This window comes from Canis lupus, chromosome 14 (assembly GCF_003254725.2).
Source record: "Canis lupus dingo isolate Sandy chromosome 14, ASM325472v2, whole genome shotgun sequence".
In the NCBI taxonomy this organism is placed as follows: Eukaryota; Metazoa; Chordata; class Mammalia; order Carnivora; family Canidae; genus Canis; species Canis lupus.
Window position 1 is genome coordinate 18,570,514 of NC_064256.1, and position 17,734 is coordinate 18,588,247.

General features: G+C 35.0%; 1 protein-coding gene across 6 annotated transcripts in view; it reads left to right on the forward strand.

The window, feature by feature from the left end:
* Positions 1-17,734, forward strand: part of VPS50 (VPS50 subunit of EARP/GARPII complex) — a 132,847-nt gene that overhangs the window by 66,870 nt on the left and 48,243 nt on the right. For all 6 annotated transcript variants that reach the window (XM_049093547.1, XM_049093546.1, XM_049093544.1 and 3 more), the window contains 2 exons: positions 5,381-5,475; positions 5,804-5,902. In XM_049093547.1, coding sequence (XP_048949504.1) covers positions 5,381-5,475; positions 5,804-5,902 — 194 coding nt within the window. The remainder of the gene's footprint in view (positions 1-5,380; positions 5,476-5,803; positions 5,903-17,734) is intronic.

Genomic DNA, 17,734 nt, shown 5'->3' on the forward strand with positions numbered 1-17,734 from the left:
GTTTTTTACCATTGAGTATGATGTTAGCTGTGGGTTTTTCATATATGGCCTTTATTATATATTAAACTACTTTTTAATTTACCATTAATTGTAGGTTTGGGCTGACTTTTTTCTGAATATTATGTATACTGGAAAGGGAAATCTCATACTAATTGAGTATATGTCTAAGGTCAGATATCAGTTGTTTCTTATTTAATCTCCTGATTTAGTCTCCTACTAATAGACACTAATTGTACTTAGTTGAAATTGTAGTATCTATGATAGAATTTCTGGTAATTCAGTTCCTTTGAAATATTGACCTTGCATTTTATATAGCTAGTTTTCATTCAGTCTGGCAACTTGATATTCCTTGATGTGTTAAATATGAGGTTTAGTTTAGAGCCGTTCTCATTTAAGCATTTGGCCATTTGGAAGTGATCATGCTTTTGAGTATAGATTATTGTGTTGTAGGTTTCAAGCTTTAGAATATCTTATCTCTACCACTCCCAAGTCTCTTTGGGCCTCCACCGCCATTCTCAACTAGTTCTAAAACAGTATTTTGCATACTTTAGGAACTCTTTGAGTATTTGTTAATTGAAATTACAAGGCTCAATTCAATTGCAAAAAGTAAAAGCTCTGAAAAACAAATGTTTCTTTCATAACACATTCAGCAGGCAAAGCCTGACCAGATTTGGATTCTTTCAGCAGTAGAAGCAGAAGAGTATTGTCATAAAGCTTTTTTGTAGTATTTATTTATCTCATTAAAGTGAACATTTATATGTCACAAGAGTATTAATGTGTTTTGTTTTGAGATACTGCCTTAGACCCCAAAGGGTGTTAAACGTATATGCTATAATATGCCATAATGCATTTCTAACATCTGAAATCTTGAATTCTAAAGCACAAGTGAGCATGTGACAATTTATATACGTTTATCATAAATTTATTATAGAGATAATGAAAAATGAAAAGCATTAGAAAATATTTAACCTTTTGACATAAAAACTAAACTCAAAATCAGAATGACTGATTTTTTATATGAAAATTTTATTTTCCATGCATTTTTTACTCCAATAGAAAATCTGTAAGAAGAATAGTTGTATCAGTTGTACCATTTGGTAGACACTGTGGATTTAAGAACACTGTGGTGAACCCATGGTACTTGACCTTATGGAGCTTACAGATCTAACTAGATGGAAAGTCTCGATCTTCCAAGATTTTCATTTTCATCTTTAAGTATTTGATATGTAAGAAATTAGTCATATTATTCTTATGCATCTTTTTTCTTTTTACTATAGAGAATTGGGGTTGCAATATTCTTTTTTTTTTTGGTGAACTTGAGATTTTCTCTACATCCTAGAATGCCACCCACTTTAAAAATTTTTGCTTGAGCATTTGGAAAATAACCATGTATTTCTTCTTTGTGGTGGGAGTTAATTTCTAAGTATATATTAAAGCAAGCTTATCATTAATTGTATTATTCTAATCTGTATCTTTATTTTTTCTTTGTTTCCTTGGCCTGTGTAATTCTGAGGGAGGAGTTTTAATCTTCCAGAAAGATTGTAATTTTGTCAGGTTTTTGTTTTATTTCTAACATTGGCTTTTGCTTTTTATACTTGGATGCTATGTTGATTGATGCTGCTATGCTAATAACCACTTTACCTACCTTCTTTGTATGTAATTCCCTTCATTAATTTAAAAAAAAAACATACAGTTCTTTTGTCCTGAGGCATTTTGCTGTGAATTCTAGTTTGCTTTATTATTACCATTGCTGTGTTTATTTTGTTCCTTTTTTTCTTTGACTGTCCCTTTATTTTAAATGCTTTTGGATCATGTTTTAGTTGTATCCTCTATAAATATAAAAGAAATGTTATTTTGAGACAGAGACTTTATCTTTTAATTGGGCAATTAAATCTGTTTATATTTTTATTAGTGTTTTGCTTTTTTATTACTATTTTTATTAGCGTTTTAATTCATACTTCTTTGTTAGAGAAGCTAAACATTTAAAAATCCATTAATTATTGATTGATGAATTATTTACTCATTTTTTGTTTATAAATTCTAAATGATCTATGTGATAATGAGTAATCTTTTGTATGCAATCATATATTTTCACTTATTATATTTTCAGTGTGCAGATGATCACCATTTTTATGAGGTCAAACCATAACCTTTATTCTTTGTGACTTATGGTAAATTTCTTTTTCTTTTTTTTTTAATTAAAAATTCCTTTATTTTTTTTCCTGGTACTGTTACCACAATTTACAGGGCTATATACTTGATGTAACAAAAAGGAAAAGAAAAAGAAAAAGCTACAACAGTATAAGGGCTCAGAAATGTACATCTAATGGACACTACATTGCATTAATCAATAGCTGCACTTTTTGCAAACTGGACCTATGGCAGTCCTGAGCAGCAGGCTTTCCTGTTAAAGCTGTAGTAACTTTTCTTACTATGGATCATTGTTCCCTCTATGGCATTTTTTTACAGTTCCTCTAATGTATTTGGGACAACTGTCTCAAAGTAACCTGCAGCTTTCCTGACAGCTCTTCACTCTCTCCTGCTAAGATCCGTAGTCCATTTTTCTGAATTGTTTTAGAGCCTTCTGCTACCGTATCCACCACTTCCACCACCAGATCCATAACTACCACCATAGGGACTGCCTGAGCTTCTTCCACCAAAATTGCCCCCCTTCATGGGTCCATGATTTGATTACTGTTGTCCACTATAATTTCCAAAATCATTATGATTCCCACCACCAATGTAGTTACCTCCAAAATTTCCTTCTTCATTATAATCATCATATCTTCTACCACTGCCACCATATCCACCTCCTTGGTGCTCATATCCACCGTAGCTTCCTCTACTTCTATAACCAGGACTGCCATCATAGTTATCACCATCATCTCCAAATCCATTATATCCACTATCACCTCTTCCATAACTACCTCTGCTGCCACCACCTTTACGTGGCACCATAGCCTCCTCTTCCATAGAAGTTTCCACCACAACCCATAATGTTACCAGATCCACCTTCATGATGTCTTGTGATCCAGCAGATGGCATTTCTTATTTATAAAGAATAAGAAATTCACTTCACAGTTATACCCATTGATAGTGTGGTACTTCTGAACAATTTGATCAGCTCTATCATGATCATCAAAAGTTACAAAAGCAAATCCTCTTTTTTCCACTCTGCCTGTCTTCCATAACTTCGATGGTTTCCATCTTGCCATACATTTCAAAGTAGTCTCTCAAATTATATTCTTCTGTATCTTCTTTAATACCATCAATGACAATTTTCTTCAGTGTAAGATGGGCACCAGGCTTTACAGAATCCTCTCTAGAAACAGCTCTCTTTGGTTTGACTACAGGACCATCAACCTTGTGTAGTTGAGCACACAATCCTGCATCCATCTCTTCAACACAAGAGTAAGTCACAAAACCAAAACCCCGCAACATTTTGTTTGGGGAAGTCTCTCATCACCGCACAATCTGTAAGTGTGCTCCATTTTTTAGAATGTTCTCTTAAACTATCATCTGTAGCTTCAAAACTCAAACCACCAACAAACAGTTTTCTCAACTGCTCTGTTCATTTGGATCTTGGCCTTCTTCCCCAGCAGTGGTGGCAACTCCCCAGGAGTTGGGCTGAGGGGCATGACTGGGCAGCAGTTTTACTTCTGTTTTGAGCCCAGACTTACCTCTTCCAAATTGAATTCAATATCTGTGCTATATTTATTCTTAAAATACTTTTTCCTATGTAAAGCTCAGATCAATATTCATCTGGTAATTATAGATGTTTATCTAAACTTTCTATTAATTGCTATCTCCCTAATACCTAGAGTACTGTGTAGGACATTTAATAAATACTCGGAAAATATTTTTGCTTTATTGGATTAATTTTTAATGTTTTACAAACATACAAAAACATTTAATCCATTTATCTGTCTTTTGATATGTGATATAAAGGAAGGAGAGAGGAGTTTTTTACCCCAAATCTAGTTAGTTTTCCCTTTGCTACTTTCTGAATAATCTTTTTTCTTGTCTCTGTCTGTGATGCCTCCTTGGGAAAAGGAGACTGAAGGCAGGGAGATCCGGATTCCAGTCTTAGCCTTGTCATTCATGGGGCATGTGAATTTAGGCAATTACTTGACCTATTTGCGGTTTTTCTTCTCTTAGGAGGATAGTAAATGCCTGCTCAACAGAGCTGTTTTAGGATTAAAGATAATATGTAAAGTTCTTAGCATAATGCTGACAAAGAGTAAATAATCAGCAAGCAGTAGTTTTTACTGCTGTTTATTAAGCTCTTGTATATATATTAGCACTATTTCTGAGTTGTTTGTCCTATTTTGTTGATTATTTGGGAACTGATAGTATTCTTCTTTTAAAAAAAGTTTTTAATATATTTAATACAGGTAGAAAAAGTCTTTCAACATCACTTATAACTTTTATTTTGTCTTTCTGAAGCTTTATAATTTAAAAAGAGGTTACTGCCTTATTTATATTTCCAGTGAATTTTAGAATGATTATTCATAGGAGAAGTTTTTTGTGATTTTGGTTAGAAATTCACTGAACCCCTAAGTTAACTTGGAAAAGTTGACATCTTTACACTCATTCAGTCCCTTGACTCTCATTTTATTGAAATTTCTTTTGTATCCTGTTAGAATTGTTAGTTATTTAGGCCTAATGTTGCCAATTAAAATTATTCCTAAGTATATTTTTAATATTCATTTTAGGGATCCCTGGGTGGCACAGCGGTTTAGTGCCTGCCTTTGGCCCAGGGCAAGATCCTGGAGACCCGGGATCGAATCCCACGTCGGGCTCCCGGTGCATGGAGCCTACTTCTCCCTCTGCCTATGTCTCTGCTTCTCTCTCTCTCTCTATCTGTGTGACTATCATAAATAAATAAAAATTAAAAAAAAATCTTAAAAAAAATATTCATTTTAAATGAAGTCTCTTTTATTTTAAGATACTACAGTAGAAGTACATGAAAACTTATTTTTTATGTATTGCACATAATCACTTCCCAGAGTTATTAATTCTAATTATTTTTTAATTGATTATTTTAATTATTTTTGATTTGGTTATTTTGAGGTTTCTAGCCTACCAAGTCACACATAAATGATGATGATTTTTATCTTCATATCCAACACAAGGATATAATTTTTATCTTGCATATGTGTATGTATTAATAGTAATGATTATTGCCATTACTGTTTTTATATCTGATGTTATGGGATTGTCTCTGTGATATCACTGTAAGGATATTGGTTATTTGCCTAAATGTATATTCTTAAGAATGTATTTCTGTCTCATTTTAATGTATAACTGTAGAATAAATGGTTCTGGGAACTTACATTCTATATTTGGGCTTGAAATATTTTTTTGTTTTGTTTTATAGGATGTTCAGCTAAAAGTAAAAACCTACTTGCTTGGAACAGATTTGTCTATATTTAAATATGATGATTTCATCTTTGTTTTGGATATAATCAGCAGGTACTATGTGAGATCTTGTTTTATTCTTTACTTCGGTTTATTCAAACATGATAATCAAAGAAATCATGAGTCAGTGAGTTATCACATATAACTTTTTCATGGAAATGAAGACATTTGAACATTCATAATCAAATTTCTGCTGGGAGTGTGTGTGTTTAAATATTTCTGCCCTTCAGATGTCTGTGAACTATAGTGAATTTGTGAACTTTAGAATTTCTCCAAACAACCATTTTTATGGTTTGTTACCTTTGAAGAAAGATGACCTGGACTACTTTTGTTCTGTAATAAGGATGTTGCTAAATTTATATAAATCTTTTTATCCACCTAGGTTGATGCAAGTTGGAGAAGAATTTTGTGGTAGCAAATCTGAAGTTTTGCAAGAATCCATTAGAAAACAAAGTGTCAATTATTTTAAGAACTACCATAGGTAAGAACTCTAATAAAATATGAACAGACTTACTTAGGTAATAAACTTAATATGTCTAATGCTTAAACCTTATAGCATTAATTAGTTTAAAACAATTACTTTTGAATTTGAAAGAATTTGTCCTTTGTAGTTCTTTTTGCTATGGTGAAGGACTTATTTTTTTTTGCCAAAAATATTATAAAATATTCTCCTTATTTATTGTAAATTTTGATAGGTTGCTTATCTTGAGAGTCTCAAAATGTTGAACTAAATATTGAACCAATTTCTTTATGGGTGAAAGATGATTATTATTGCAGAGTTCACCAGAAGAATTTGGCCACTATCCTCTACGGTGTGGGCTAGTAAGGAAGTTAGATCAGTAGAAGCAGCATTCACTGAGGGATTACTTAAAGCATCTGCATTTTATTTATTTATTTTTTAATTTTTCTTAAAAAAAATTTTTTTTATTGGAGTTCAATTTGTCAACATTTAGCATAACACCCAGTGCTCATCCCACCAAGTGCCCCCCTCAGTGCCCATCACCCCCCATCCACCTCCCTTTCCACTACCCCTTGTTCGTTTCCCAGAGTTAGGTGTCTCTCATGTTTTGTCATCCTCACTGATATTTTCACTCATTTTTCTCCTTTCCCTTTATTCCCTTTCACTAATTATTATATTTCCCAAATGAATGAGACCATATAATGTTTGTCCTTCTCCGATTGACTTATTTCACTCAGCATAATACCCTCCAGTTCCATCCACATCGAAGCAAATGGTGGGTATTTGTCATTTCTAATGGCTGAGTAATATTCCATTGTATACATATACCACATCTTCTTTATCCATTCATCTTTTGATGGACACCGAGGCTCCTTCCACATTTTGGCTGTTGTGGACATTGCTGCTATAAACATTGGGGTGCAGGTGTTCCGGCATTTCACTGCATCTGTATCTTTGTGGTAAATCCCCAGCAGTGCAATTGCTGGGTCGCAGGGCAGATCTGTTTTTAACTCTCTGAGGAACCTCCACACAGTTTTCCAGAGTGGCTGTACCAGTTCACATTCCCACCAGCAGTGCAAGAGGGTTCCCCTTTCTCCACATCCTCTCCAACATTTGTTGTTTCCTGTCTTGTTCATTTTCCCCATTCTCACTGGTGTGAGGCGGTATCTCATTGTGGTGTTGATTTGTATTTCCCTGATGGCAAGTGATGCAGAGCATTTTCTCATGTGCTTGTTGGCCATGTCTATGTCTTCCTCTGTGAGATTTCTGTTCATGTCTTTTGCCCATTTCATGATTGGACTGTTTGTTTCTTTGCTGTTGAGTTTAATAAGTTCTTTATAGATCTTGGATACTAGCCCTTTATCTGATAGGTCATTTGCAAATATCTTCTCCCATTCTGTAGGTTGTCTTTTAGTTTTGTTGACTGTTTCTTTTGCTGTGCAGAAGCTTATCTTGATGAAGTCCCAATAATTCATTTTTGCTTTTGTTTCTCTTGCCTTCATGGATGTATCTTGCAAGAGGTTGCTGTAGGTTGCTGTGGCCAAGTTCAAAAGGGTGTTGCCTGTGTTCTCCTCTAGGATTTTGATAGAATCTTGTCTCACATTTAGATCTTTCATCCATTTTGAGTTTATCTTTGTGTCTGGTGTAAGAGAATGGTCCAGTTTCATTCTTCTGCATGTGGATGTCCCAATTTTCCCAGCACCATTTATTGAAGAGACTGTCTTTTTTCCAGCGGATAGTCTTTCCTGCTTTATCGAATATTAGTTGAGGGTCCACTTCTGGATTCTCTATTCTGTTCCACTGATCTATCCAAGTACCATGGACTTTCTTCAGAGAGTTGGAACAAATCATCTTAATATTTGTGTGGAATCAGAAAAGACCCCGAATAGCCAGAGGAATATTAAAAAAGAAAACCATAGCTGGAGGCATCACAATGCCAGATTTCAGGTTGTACTACAAAGCTGTGGTCATCAAGACAGTGTGGTACTGGCACAAAACAAGCATCTGCATTTTAAAGTAAGAAGGCTTTAAAAGAAGGCATGATATTCAGAATCTAGTTACAAAGTCAAGATTATGTATTACATTGCAAAACAGTCACTACTGACTTTAGAAAGGGTGATTTGGAATGGTTTTGGGAGTGGAGGAAGGTGAGAAAGAATGTTTAATTAGCAACATGATTGTATGCTTAAAGCAGCATTAAATTGAGAGAGCTGTGTATTAGACCTTTCCTGATATAAGGTAGAACCTATACTATATCCCTTATATATATTTTATCATTTTAATTTATATCTTTTTATTCTATTTTTTTTCCAGAATTTATTTATTTATTTGACATAGATAGAGAGCACAAGGTGGGGGAGCAGCAGGCAGAGGGAGAGGGAGAAGCAGGCTCCCTGCTGAACAAGGAGCCGCATTCGGGGCTTGACCCCAAGACTCAGGAATCATGACTTGAGCCAAAGGCAGACACTTAGCCAATTGAGCCACCCAGGCACCCATGCATTTTAATTTTTGTAATTAAATTTTTATTTTGTTGTTGTTATTTGGTGCCAAGGAGAGTAAATATTTTGAATTCTGCTTTTTCTCCTTGTTAAGAAGAGTTAATAACTGATCACAGTAATAAGTGCCATGTCAGAAGAGAGATTATTAGATATCAAACCATTGATGAATTAATTATTAAGTAAATTTAAGTACAAGTGTTCTGTGCTATTATGAACTATTAAATATGTTTTGGAAGAGACTTAAATTGATCCTGTTCCAAAGTAGAGCCTTTGAGTTTTGTAATTGAATTGAAAAGAATGTTTAGAAAAAATTTTTAAAAAGTTTAATTGATTAAACCTCAGGAAAACAGCGATAAGGGGACAGCATGAAACTCTAACACTGCCTTTATTTGTATATTTTTTTCCTGTTAAAAGTTAAGCCCCGCTGAAACAGATGGCTTGGCTTTTACACATTGCTGTACTAAAGGAAGAGTTTGTAAATCATAGATGGGAAAGGATAAGGAACTCTGAAGGAGCTAGAAGCCTCACTTACCTGTTAGAATGAAAGCATGACAGATGTGCATTTCCCAAAGATTACTTTTAGTAAGATAACCAGGAGATCTTTTGGTGTTCTTAGTGATTGCACGATGTGTACGGTGGAAAAAATAAAAACTACCCTGATTTATTTAATAGTCTCCATTCTGCATTCTATTTTACTTGTCAAAAGGTGTCTGTCATCTATGGCAGCTAGGTCTGGGCATTTCTAGACCATGACCATGATGGAGATTCCTCACTACAATTCACCTTGGTGAAATTAGAGATTATAGAAATGAATTATTAAATGTTTCCAAAACACTCAAAATTTTAATGGACTTCTCTTGAGAAATATTTATGAAATTCATTTCCCATTGAAGGGGCTGTACAGTATTCTTTGAAGGAGAGCTGGACTGGGAGGTAGTAGACTTGGGTTCTTATTCTACATTTGGTGTTTGCAAGCTCTCTGACACTAGACAAATCATTTAACTCTCTGGGCTATGTTTCTATCAACTGTGAAATGAGGTGACTAGACAAAAAGGTCTCCATAAATGTTGCCTATAGATCTTGCCCTTTTTTCTTGCTGTGTTGTAAATTAGAATATCAGCATAGGTTAAAAAGTAAAGACTTAACTTTTTTTTTTTTAATTTTGTTTATTTATTCATGACAGACACAGAGAGAGAAAGAGGCAGAGACACAGGCAGAGGGAGAAGCAGGCTCCATGCAGCAAGCATGACATGGGACTTGATCCCAGGTCTCCAGGATCACACCCCAGGCTGAAGGTGGCGCTAAACTGCTGGGCCACCAGGGCTGCCCAAGACTTAACTTTTCTTTTTTTTTTTTTTTTTTAAGATTTTATTTATTTATTCATGAGAGACACAAACACACACACACAGAGAGAGGCAGACACACAGACAGAGGGAGAAGCAGGCCCCATGCAGGGAGCCCGTCGCGGGACCTGATCCCGAGTCCCCAGGATCACAACCTGGACCCAAGGCGGCACTAAACCACCGAACCACCCTGGCTGCCCCAAGACTTAACTTTTTACAAAGTATTCTTCTCTATCCCCGGTATCGAAATGAGTCTAGCTTATTATATACTGGCTATGGTCATTATTTCTCCAACAGCTGCCATTTGGCAAATTATGATAAAAATCACTTCGTAAAGTTAGTGCCAACCATTAGTGTGTTTTGAAGTAATCTCTTTCTTTATAAACCAAGATAAACTTAACAGGTGGTTTAGAAATGATGCCAATATACCTAATACTGAATTGACATTAGCTAGTGATGAATCTAAATCTATTAAATTCCAATTTAATATCATCTCCACCAGATCATACTACATAAATGTTTAAAAGCACTGTGAAACATGATGAAATATAGATCAATTGGGTTTTAGTTTTGTTAATGAAAGTGTTAAAATATGCTTATAATTTGTTTCATAGTCCTCTATGGTCAAATAAAGCTCTTGAGAATGAAGAAATTCTTAGACTGAATTATTCTTAGAGTCCACTTGGGCTATTGGTTTAAATATGATGGCATACTAAAAAGGTGAAAATATAAACATTTTACTCTTTGGGTGGAACATCTATAAAGTATAGTCATGTTGCTTATTGTAGTTGTATAAAAGTCATCTTTTTCTAGGGCAAAATTATATGATACTGTGAGAGAGCACAGTCTCTATCAATGTGAATTCTCATCTTACAAAAATATAGGTTTTATTTCCCCAAATTCCTTTATGTTCAGCACTATACATCCAAAAGCTATCATTCTTCTGTCAGATGTTGTATACATCCAAAGCTATCATTCTTCTGTCAGATGTTGCAGAAATCCCTAAAGGTCCAGCAACAGGTGTGAAAAGAGGGGAGAGGTCACCTATCCTAACTCCCATTTCCTGAGTAAGATAGGTTTATTTTTTAAACATCTTTAAAATGTGTGTTCTGGGATCAAGTTTATTATCCATATACTTCTCTTTGTTTTCTACCTGGAACAAGTGATTTAATCTTTGTATTTTGAGTACTGGGCCTTATATTTTCTGGAATTCACTTGCTTTTTCTCCCCCTATATATTTTTCTGCCAAATAAGCTCTTTTGGTTAAGGTTTCAGAGAGGGTAGTAAATAAGTGATCAGTAGTTTTAGTTTTTTTATGATAGATTTCAAGAGTTTTTTTTTTTTAAGGAAACAATCTAACAAATAGATTTAAATTTACCATGTCCAACTTATGCTTTAACTACTGTTTTTGTGTAACAAACTATCTTGAAATGTAAGGGTTTAAAACCACCATCATTTTATCTTTATTTCATGTAATCTATGAGTTGGGGGTTTAGGAAAGATGAACTGAATGAATCTTCTGCTCCTCGCAGGATTGGCTGAGGTGACTGAGTAGTACTCAGCTGATGGTAGGGTTTGTCTAGAGGATCCAGGTTGGTTTGCATGCACCTTAATGGAGATGCCTAGAAGGATTTACCCATTTGGGTTTGTTAGCCAGAGTGCCTATACATGGCTTTTCCAGCATGATGATCTCAGAGTGTTTGGACTTCTTATATGGCAGCTGGCTTCCCACAGCACTAAATTGTCCAAAAGACCCAGACAGAAGCTTCATGGCCTTTTCTGATGTAGGCTTAGAAGTCATTCAGTCTTTCTACCATATTCCACTGAATACAAGCATGTCATAAGACTACCCAGATTCAAAAGGAGGGAAATTTGATGGGGGGTGGGGGTAGTAAGGTCATGTTGTAGGAGAGAATGTGTGCGAGATAGGAGATATTGCTATAACTCTCTTTGCTATATTCCTTGGGAAAGTAAGAGAAATATTTTTTAGTAAACAAGTGTTCTTGGGACTTGGTTATAATGGTGCCAATAAATTAAGTTATCTTTAATATTTAAAATATTGTAAACCAGATTATATGAAAGTAGAAACATTTACATCTAAACTATAAAACAGGGGTTAAATTTTGGGGTTAAAATGAAAACAAAGTCTTCATGGTGTATATCTGAAATCAGACTAACTCCTTCTGCAATAGTATATAATAATAGGGGGTAGATCACTATTTAACTCTTCTGAGTTTGTACCGTTATTATTGATTTTGAGTTTTCTTTCTGTTGGTAAAGTGGGGCAGTGTGGTGTTATCAGTGGCCTTGGGTTCCTACCTCTTTTCTACTTACTAGCTTTACCATCTTTGTAATTTGGTTTTCTTTCTTCTCTGAGCATCAGTTTCCAAGGCTTGGGGATCCCTGGGTGGCTCAGCAGTTTAGCGCCTGCCTTTGGCCCAGGGCGCGATCCTGGAGTCCCGGGATCGAGTCCTGCGTAGGGCTCCCAGCATGGAGCCTGCTTCTCCCTCCTCCTGTGTGTCTGCCTCTCTCTCTGTGTGTTTGTCTATCCTGAGTAAATAAATAAATAAATCTTTAAAACAAACAAACAAATAAATAAATAAGACAGGCTTGTAGTGGAATGTTTACCTTCCTCGAAGTACTTAATTTTATCATTTGTTTTTAGACCCTACCTTTTATTGCATCAAGTCTTTTGTCGGTTAATTAAAAGATCTAGATTTCACACAGTTCTAATTCATAGATTTTTTTCCCCTTTAATCTGTAGGTCAGCGTATTTGAGATGCCTCTTAGATTGGTTATTGTCTTTTTTACTATATTTGCCCTTGAAAATCTTTTAGTTTTATTTTAATTGTACCTATTCTTTTGTACACCACAGGAGCTTCTTTGTATCCTATTTGTCTTGTTTCTTAAAGACATAGGGGCACCTGAACTGCTTAAATAATAATAATTAAGATTGCTTTTCACATAACATGTCAGCATTCATTTCTGTTATTCAGCATTTGATTGCAGTTTGTAGTTTATGTACTTACTGCTTTTGCATCATAACTTCATTCTTTATCTGTATTAGTAGAGTCAAATAGAAAAAAGTAAAATGCAAATCTTCCAATTTGTGTAAAAATGTTCTTGGGCAAAGAGATGTAAAGGAAATTTTCTGTAGCTCTAGTGAATCAATTTGGATAATATTAACCAATTTATCATTCACAGTCACAAAATAAATAGCTGTTTGCCTTTGACTATGTTTTTTCAACAGTGGTGCAATGAAAAGAACAAGATTTGGAAATCAGAGCCCTTTCTTTGCTGTCTATTAGTCATGACCTTATGATCCATCACAAGTGGATTGATGTTGCCTAAGGCTCTCTGTAGCCATATTTTCAAAATAGGCCTGCCTTTATTGCAGACAGTTTAGTTAGGGGAGTGAGAGGATTATTAAGGTTTTATTCTCTTGAAAAAAAATTTATTATGGTATAATATAAAAGTACATGCATCTTAATATACAACTCCATAAATTTCTAAATATATGTATACCACATAAATGAATCAGGTTAAGATACAGAATTTTCCACTACCCTCGAAGGATCTCTTGTGTCCTTTCTCATTCAGAACCATATTCTGAATGTAATGCTATTCTGACTTATATCACTATTGATTAGTCTTGCCTGCTTTTGAACATTGTATAAGTATTATTTTATGCCATTCTGAATTGTTTTGCTTTTTATTTAAAGTTTCCAGTCGTTTCTTACACATACCCACACACACACACACACACACACACACACACATATAAATATGTTGATTTAGTTGACCTGAAATTCCTGTGATCTGGTAATTGGGTCATTCTTTTGAATTTTCTATGTATACAGTTATGTCATTTGTGAATAATGATGGTTTTGTGTATTCATTTCTATTTTTTGTACTAGTTAAGACCTCTGGTAGAATTTTGAATAGAAGTGGTGACAAGGGGTGTCTTTATTGTATAGTGCTTTGTCATTAGGTATGATATGTGTGGTTGGCTTTTGTACTTTATCTCATATTAAAGAAATTCCTAAGAGATGAAGTATACTTTAAGTCAAAAAGTATTGCTAAAAATAAGGAGAATACTTTCATAATAAGAGTGTATTCACTAGGAAGGTATAACAATCCTAAATTTGTATGCCTCTTCTGACATAACTCCAAAAAAACCCAAAATATTTAGACTAGAAGGAGAAATAGGTCTATAATCATAGGAGTTTTTTGTATGCCACTTTTAGTGATTGATAATGGAAGCAGAAAAAAATCACTGAGGATATGTGTTTGACTAACATTTCATAACATTTGCCTCATTTGTGTGTGTGTGTGTTTCTGTGTGCGTGTTAGAGAGACACAGACACAATAATTAGAGAGTACATATTTTTTCAAGAGCACTCAAGAAGTTTATCAAAATCGATCATCCACTGTGCCATAAAGCAAGTTCTTTAAAAATGTCAAAGGATTGAAATCATAGAGTTCATATTCTCTGACCACAGTGAAATTAAACAGGAAGTAAATAGCAGAGATAATGAGAAAATCTACCAGTTTTTGGGAATTGAGCAACCTATTTCCAGTGGTGTAAGAAGAAATAATATTGAAGGTTACAAAATCTTTTTAAATGAATACTGATAAGAACCATGGCATCAAAATTGAAGATTTACCCAAAGCAGAGGGAAGAATTTCTAGCTATGAGTGCAGTTTTTTGGAAAAGAAGAATGTTTGAAAAACAGTGCCATAACCTTCCATTTCAAGAAGTTGCAAAAATGACAACAAGTTAAACAAAAGAAAACAGAGGGAGGAAAATGATGAGTAGAAAGCAATGAAGTAGAAAGCAAATGTATAATAGAATTCTATAAAACTTCTAACAAGACTGAGCAAAAAAAAGAAAACACAAATTACCAATACCAGCACTTTAAAAGAGGATATCTAGGGAATCCCTGGGTGGCTCAGCGGTTTGGTGCCTACCTTTGGCCCAGGGCATGATCCTGAAGTCCTGGGATCGAGTCCCACATCGGGTTCCCTGCATGGAGCCTGCTTCTCTCTCTGCCTGTGTCTCTGCCTCTCTCTCTCTCTCTCTCTGTATGTCTCTCATGAATAAATAGATAAATAAAAATCTTTAAAAAATAAAAAATAAATAAAAGTGGGTATCTGTAGATCCTAGACATTAAAAATATAATAGTGTATCAACTATACTTCAATTTAAGAAAAAGAATACAACAAATGGGTAGCGATATAGATACATAATAAAATGATAGGAACAACTTTATGCTAATAAAGTTGACAATGTAGATGAATTGACCAAATTTCTTATAAAGACAAACTTAATAGGCTGACAAAATAAAATATAGAATATCTGAATAGACCTGTGTCTTTTAAAGAAATTGAATTTGTACTTTTTAAAAACATTTTCATCTCTAGACCTGCTGCCTTCCCTGGTAAATTCTACCCAACATTTAAGGAAGAAATATCAACACCAACTCTTTTAGGTAATAGAGAAAGAAGGAATGCTTCATAACTTATTTTATGAAGCCAGTATTACACTAATACCAAAAAATAACAAGGACATTACAAAAAAGAAAAATTACAGGGGAGTTTCTCATAAGAACATAGATGCAAAAATTCTAAACACATATTAACAAAACACATTCAGTGGTATCTAAAAAGGATAATGACATCAGAAACAGGTAATATTATAGGAGAACAAGTTTGGCTAAATATTTAAAGTTAATTTAATTTACTAATTTATAAAATATAGGAAAAATCCCCTAAGAATCATCATAGTAGGTAAAGAAAAAAATTTGATAAACAAATTCCACCCTATTTCATAATTGTAAGAAATCATGTTTGTGTATAATTTTTACTTTTGATCTAATTATAGCCTTACATTTAAAATATGTCTCTTGTAAACAGCTTATAGTTATCTTGTTTTGTTTTGTTTTTAAATCCAGTCTGATGATTTTTGTATTTTGTTTGAACTGGGTTTTTTTTCTATTTCCATTTGATGTATTTATTGGCATAGTTCGGTTTAAATCCATCATATTGCTGTTTTATTTCTAAAAGTGTTATTCTTTTTCCATATATATTTTGTCTTTCTTTCTTTTGGATTGATTATGCATATTTTTTATTTTAATACTATTTTTTTTCTCGGCTTTTAAAAAATAGATTTCTGTAGTAGTTACTGTCATTTCAGTATGTACCCCTATTCTGTTATAGTTGACTTTAGGTTAATATACTTCCAGAATAGTGCAAGAACCAACTTTGTAACTGCATTTATCTTCTCTTATGCATTTAGTATTTTTATATGTTCTTATCTATACTTTTACTTTCTATCTTATATCCTGTATACTCTTTATGTAGGGAGTTCCCTAAGCTGCTTTTGTGAGAAGTTTATGGGAGGGCTTCAGCTCAGGGGAGCTGGTACCTTTATCACTGTAATAGTTTTATATTTTTTTATAATAAATTGACATGAGCTTAACAGCTTAAAACAGCATCCATTTATTATGTCACAGTTCTGAGGTTAGAAGTCTGGATCAGCTTGTCTAGATGCTCAGCTCTTAGGTTTCTCACAGGGCCAAAATCAAGGTATCAGAAGGGTGGGGCTCTGATTCGAAGGTTTTGAGGAAGAGTCCACATCTGAGCATATTCAGGATGGTGATAGAATTCAATTTCTTGTGGCTTTTAGGACTGAGATCCCTATTTTCATGGTGGCTGTCGACTAGGGAACATTCTCAGCTTCTAGAAGCTGCTGTCTAGTCATTACACAAGACCCCTTCCATCTTATTCCTTAAATTTTTTTTTAAGATTTTATTTATTTATTAGAGACAGAGAGAGAAAGAGAGAGAGAGGCAGAGACACAGGCAGAGGGAGAAGCAGGCTCCACACAGGGAGCCCGACATGGGACTTGATCCCCGGTCTCCAGGATCATGCCCTGGGCTGAAGGTGGCGCTAAACCGCTGGGCCACCTGGGCTGCCCAGACCACTTCCATCTTAAAAGCCAACAGTGGCACATAAGTTTTCTCATGCTTTGACACAGACAGGGGTATTTGACCCAGACACAGAGACATACACAGGAGAAAGTATTGTGAAGATTGGCAGAGACGAGTGCTGTGGCCACAAGCCACAGAATGGTGGTAACCACCATAAGCTGAAAGAGGAAGGAACAGATTGGTAGATGATGTACAGAGCTCCCTGGAGAGAGTGTAGCCCTGCTGATACTTTGATTTCAACCTAGTGATACTAGTTTCAGACTCTGGCCTCCAGAACTGTAAGAGAATACATTTCTCTTGTTGTTGTTTTAAGTCACTCAGTTTCTGGTGGGTTGTTTTGTTGTTGTTGTTGTTTTTTGTTTTTTAAGATTTATTTATTGGGCAGGCCGGGTTGCTCAGCAGTTCAACTCCGCCTTCAGCCCAGGGCCTGATCCTGGAGCCCCTGGATCAAGTCCCACGTCAGGCTCCCTGCATAGAGCCTGCTTCTCCCTCTGCCTGTGTCTCTGCCCCTGCACCCCCCGCCCCCCGTCTCTCATGTATAAATAAATAAATCTTTATTTTTTTAAGATTTTATTTATTTATTCATGAGAGACACACAGAGAGAGGTAGAGACATAGGCAGCAGGAGAAGCAGGCTCCTCGCAGGGAGCCCAAAGTGGGACTCGATCCCAGATCCCAGGATCATGCCCTGAGCTGAAGGCAGACCCTCAACCTCTGAGCCACCCAGGCATTCTCTGGTGGGTTGTTATAGCAGCCACAGGAAACCATACAAAGTAGAATTGTTGGGTTAAATAGTAACTCTATATTTAACAATTTGAGGAACTACCACACTGTTTTCCAAAGTGGTTCTGCCATTTTAAATTTCCACTAGCATTGTATAAGGGCTCTAATTTCTCTAAATCCTTATTAACACCTGTTATTGTCTGTCTTTAACTATAGCTATCCTAGTGGATGTGACGTGATATCTTGTTATGTTTTTGACTTACATTTCCTTAATGGCTAATGATATTCAGCATCTTTT